Source organism: Hipposideros armiger, unplaced genomic scaffold (assembly GCF_001890085.2).
Source record: "Hipposideros armiger isolate ML-2016 unplaced genomic scaffold, ASM189008v1 scaffold_381, whole genome shotgun sequence".
Taxonomy (NCBI): Eukaryota; Metazoa; Chordata; class Mammalia; order Chiroptera; family Hipposideridae; genus Hipposideros; species Hipposideros armiger.
In genome coordinates this window covers 510497-515515 of record NW_017731731.1, presented here as the reverse complement: position 1 = coordinate 515515, position 5019 = coordinate 510497, and the positions used below count along the sequence as shown (strand labels likewise).

Genomic DNA, 5019 nt, shown 5'->3' with positions numbered 1-5019 from the left:
GAGGATGTTGCTTCACTGGCCCAAGTTGGCACCATCATTGCGCTCTTCCCGGGCGAGGCAGATCAGTCGCCGGCTTCTGCACGGCCGCTCACTGCTGGCCGCTCACGCTGGCTGCCGGCCACACAGGGCAGCCCATGGCAACCCACTACCACAGGGGCTGCAGCCTACGCCGTCGCCGGTGACTCACGGCAGCCCAGCTCCAGGTTGAGCTGTTGTTCAGCATCTTAGCTGTGGAGGGCAGCTTCACTGGCCCTCATTTGTGGGATCTGAACCGGGGCCCTCTGGTGTCCCAAGCCAGCTCTTAACCATCGTGCCACTCGGCCAGCCCCCTCATCCTCATTCTTAATACAAGGAGATGCAAGAGCCTGACAAGTATGTTGACACCTGTTGTCATTTTAAAGGTCCGAAAAGACCCTCCCACTTATCAGAGCTATTTTTCATGTAGTAAATGGGTAAGATTCCTGATAGGAGCCTATATCCCACACAGGCAGTTTAATCGCTTGTGTGCCCAGCTATTGTGCGAAGCTCATCCCAAAATGCCCTTCCTCTCCAAACTTTTCCTCTTCCTCGAAATGTAAAGCCTCTGGCATTGCAGAGAGCCAAGCACTCTTTTGGCCATCGTGAGAACAAGCCAAGAGACTGATGTGAGAAAGAAGTGCCACTCCTGACAGGGATGACTTACTCCTGCCAAGAAATCAGGGGCATCCTTCTTGGGGCACAGAAATGATCAAGAGGCGGTTTCATCAGAAAGTGTTTTGTGGCAACCCAGTTAAGCGATCTGGGGGCACCGCTGTGGTGCCGAGAGCAGCAGCAAGCACCGTGGTTAGCCAAGGGCAGTCCTTGGGGGTTCTGGACAGCTTCTGCCAGCTCTGCCATTGTCCCCGTGTTCCCCCGGGAAGAGATCCTTACCGCGATGGACACGAGAAAAAATTCACAATTTAGGAAAGTTCTCTGCTTGCTGATCCTGGGACATTCCCAGAAGGATTTAGGAAAGCACTCTGAGGAAGGAAATGAGGTTTTCTTGCTGCTGAAGATGTCTTACCAGCTCTTTTCCAAAAATCAGCGCAGTTGATTTTGCACCGTTTGTATTGGCTCCGCTTCTATTTCCTGTTGCCACTTCTCCCAGATACCAGCTGAGCTAAAGAACCAACAAAAATAAGCAATCTTCTGCAGCAAAAACATTTGGTTTCCTCTCCCTTCTCCCAGCTGGCTGGAGGGCTCCCGCCCTTCAGAATTCCTGCTTTGCCCTCCCGTTTAGCTGGTGCTGTCGTCTTGTCCGCTTTGCCTGGGGGAGTCCTGAGATCTAGATGGTTTATTCTTAGGGTCAGGTTGGCAGAATCTTAACCACCTTCCAAAGGAGTCTATTACACTGCCCTCCTCCCCTCATCTTCCTGTCATCCTCTCTTATAATCCTCCGAGGATCATCCTGTTAGCATGGGGTCTTAGAACTCTCTTCGGGCTTGTTATGGAAGCAAGGACTTGAAGAGCTGTGGTAAGAGGCAGAGTTGGCACTGGGAGAGGGCAGTGATGGATTCTGAGTAATTTACAGTCATTTTTGTTTCACTTCATCTCAGGGAAGTTCATGTTCAGAGTAAACAGCATTATTGACGTATCATTTGCATACCTTAAAATTCACCCATTTAAAGTAAAAACAATTGGATTTCTAGTAAATTTACAGAGCTGTGCAATTACCACCACACTCCAATTTTAAAACATTTCCATGATCCTCCAAAGCTCCCTCATGCACATTTGCAGCCAGCCTCCACTCCCACCCCTAGTCTTAGGTAACCACTGTTTACTTCCTGTCTCTATAGATTTACCTTTTCTGGATGTTTCATATTAATGGAATCATACACTAGATAGATGGTCCCTTGTGTCTGGCTTCCTTCTCTGGGCATAATGTTTTTGAGGTTCCCCCATGTAGCATGTACTAGTACTTCATAGATATACCACATTTTGTTTATTTACATTCCATGTTTGTTAGTTTTTTTAATACTGCAAAATAGGCCTAAAATTACCTTTCTGGTGTATTTGATGATTCATGCAGCTGTCATTGGTGTGAGTGTATCTGATAGAGGGAATGATTAATGTACTGATTTGCAGATTGACTTTTTAATCTTATCTACACTGCAGTTAAAATACATATTAAGTGTGCAAAGTCTTTGAAGTATTTCTTTTTGGTTTTTAGTTCCCAAGAACATACTCACAGCAATTGACCCAGCTATTGCTAATCTGAAGCCTTCTCTGAAGCAGAACGATGATGAATATGGTAATTTGTATGGCTCACTACCAGCATTTCTCTTTAAGTAAACAGCCCCATGTGACTGTAGTCAAGTGCACTTTGGTTCGAATGCAAAAAGGTGTCAGGAGGTGCTGTGGCTAATAGTTGCAAATGGTGGCCGCCATTTTGTTTTATTTTTTAACTTATAGGTAGAATAAGCCCTTCTTCCATACCCCTCTTATATCCTAGGAGAAAAATCAGATAGAAAGAGATCTGCTCAGAAATAAACGTGAGGTTCTTGGATTCTAGGATGAGCTTGTTGGAAAGATGACCTATGAGGAACCTGGGTGGGCCAGAGCCAGCCTGGACCTGCGGGCCTGCGTTCTCACGCCGCCTTCTTCCTTAGGCTCTCACTGGACTTCTGTAAATGGGGTGGGGGCGGGGAGTGAACATTTTGGTTTTCTTGTCAAATCTAGAATGGATGGGTCTCCTGATAGAAGCTACAGAGACCCTGTCGACCATCTAAAATGTTGAGCTTTGGGTGCTGAGAGTTTTCTTTTGTGTTACTTTTATCACATAGATGGAGTCTTTTCCCCCTAAGTACAAAAGTAAAGTATTCCCGATGTGGAAAACACAGGAAAGCACCAAGAAATGGAAATCACCCCAATCTCAAAGCTTAGATAGAGGTCACTCTCATTGGTATTGTATGTTCTGGCTCTGTCACTGCAGCTTTCTGTCAGGCTCTGTGTCCCCACTGCTCCTCCCAGCAGGGCCCCTGCCCACATCTCATGATGCTCCTGGTCACCCTGGAGCCCAGGCCCGAGAGCTCTGTGCCATCCTTCCATGGAGGCTTCTCTGCCCTGTCTGACACCCCCAGGGGCCCCCAGAACCCCAAGACTGCCCCATGGGGAGCCCCCCAAATTCCATCACAGCAGTTTAACCAGACATCTGGAACCAGGTCTGCCCTCTGTTTTGTTGTCATTTCCAAAAAGGTAACCCAACACAACCCCCCTCCCTAATTTGAGGTGGGTCTTATCTGTGGTCAACAGAGCAGAGAGCAGCCCTGTGGTTAAGACATTGTTAGACATGATGACTGTCACTGCCTTGAGGATGGGAAGATACATTTGTGCCCTTCTGCGTGGAGTGGCTGAGTGGCACCTGAAGTTGGAACCAACACGTTTTAGAATTGCTAAATCCCTTTTATCATTGACTATTTTCAGGGACTACTTACTAACTGCCCTTCCTGGGTTAGTCTTCCATAATTTAGTCAGGGGCCCATTATGATGTTTTATTTATTATGGCAGCATACTGTGAACAACTGTGATTAATAGGTCTTGCATTTTTTATGAAACAGGTATAAACTTTGACCCAAGCGAATCGAGGGTTCTGAGGAAAGATGGGGTCATCGTTAGCAACTCTCTGGCAGCGTTTGCTTACATTAGAGGTAGGTCGATGAATTGAAGCGTCTCAGCATGCTAATGGATTTACTAAAGTCTACTAACAAATGCTCTATTTCATCATGACCCTCAGATAGATAAAGAACAATGACTATAAGTTTGACACGGCAACTTGTAGTCTTCTGAGATGTGGAAACACAGAGGCCTGAATTCAGGTACAGTTCCAACCAGACCACCGACACGAGAACCACATAGGGAGGCAGCAAACAGAGAAAGTCACACTACTTAGGAGTCAGCTTCCATGGGTATTTCATGCTTTGAAAAGTAGGAACCTGAGGAATGCATTTCCCAGCTCTAAAATTTGGGAAGGGCATAGGATTAGTGAATTCCACCCTCGGCTGAAAGAAAACTGAGCCAAAAGATCACTTAGTAAACAAAACCAGTCATGCCGTGTAAAGACAGAGTGCCTTTCTGAGTCACCAGTGTTACTTCTCATGGATGCCAAGAGCTCCTGTGATAATCTCCCCCTCCCTTCCCCCAGGATCAACCAGGCTCAGCCCTCCTTCATGAGACCCAGAACTGCTCACCTGGGAGTGGGTGGAGCTTGCCATCTCTCCTCGCCACCCTCTCTGCCCATCTTAGCAGAGACCATATTTTGGAATGTCAACTCTGCAAGTTTCAGCAATGCCCACCTGACTGTTCAGGGAGGCCAAACCCTCCAAGGCCTTTTGTATCCACGTTGATAACGAACTATGGTATTACTGTTCAAGGCCTGCGGGAGCGGGGCTGTTTGGGGTGAGCCTTCCTCAGAGGAAAATAAAGGCTTAAGGAACCTTCTCAATGAAGGACATAGGGCAGTCTTGGGATTCTCTGCCATTACGTCATCTTCCCAAGTCAGTATTCCTCCTGCGTGTTTGTTGTATGGTTGTTGGTTTCCTCTGAGACTCTTCTCTTTTCTAACCACCCTCCCATTTCCATTTCTTGCGGTTACCGATAATTGTCAACGTTAAGAGATGTAAGGACTTTTATTGTTAAAAGTATCCCCATACTTTCAAAGTCCCTGGATAGCCCCTTGGAAGAAAGTCCTCAGGAAAATCCTCCAAACAGAGAATAACGATTAAAGAGGAGAAAAGATGATCCCATTCACTGTGCGGCAGCCATTATGGGCCTTCTCAGTTCCTCTCAACATCTGCCTTGGTCGGCTCAGGCTGCCGTAACAAGATATCACGCTGGGGGCTTAAACCACCGAAATTTATTTTTCTCATTATTCTGGAGCCTGGAAGTCCTTGATCAAGGTGCTGGCAGATTTGGTGTCTGGCGAGAGCTTTTTCCTGGCTTGTAGATAACTGCCTTCTTGCTGTGTCCTCACATGGCAGAAAGAGGGAGAGAGGGACAGAGGGA

The 5019-nt window shown here is 47.0% G+C and overlaps 1 protein-coding gene across 5 annotated transcripts in view; it reads left to right on the top strand.

Annotated features, from left to right (window-relative positions):
* Positions 1–5019, top strand: part of EVA1C (eva-1 homolog C) — a 72209-nt gene that overhangs the window by 58631 nt on the left and 8559 nt on the right. For 4 of the 5 annotated variants that reach the window (XM_019662857.1, XM_019662854.1, XM_019662853.1 and 1 more), the window contains 2 exons: positions 2189–2269; positions 3576–3665. In XM_019662857.1, coding sequence (XP_019518402.1) covers positions 2189–2269; positions 3576–3665 — 171 coding nt within the window. The remainder of the gene's footprint in view (positions 1–2188; positions 2270–3575; positions 3666–5019) is intronic. The other variant, XM_019662855.1, reaches the window with a different exon arrangement.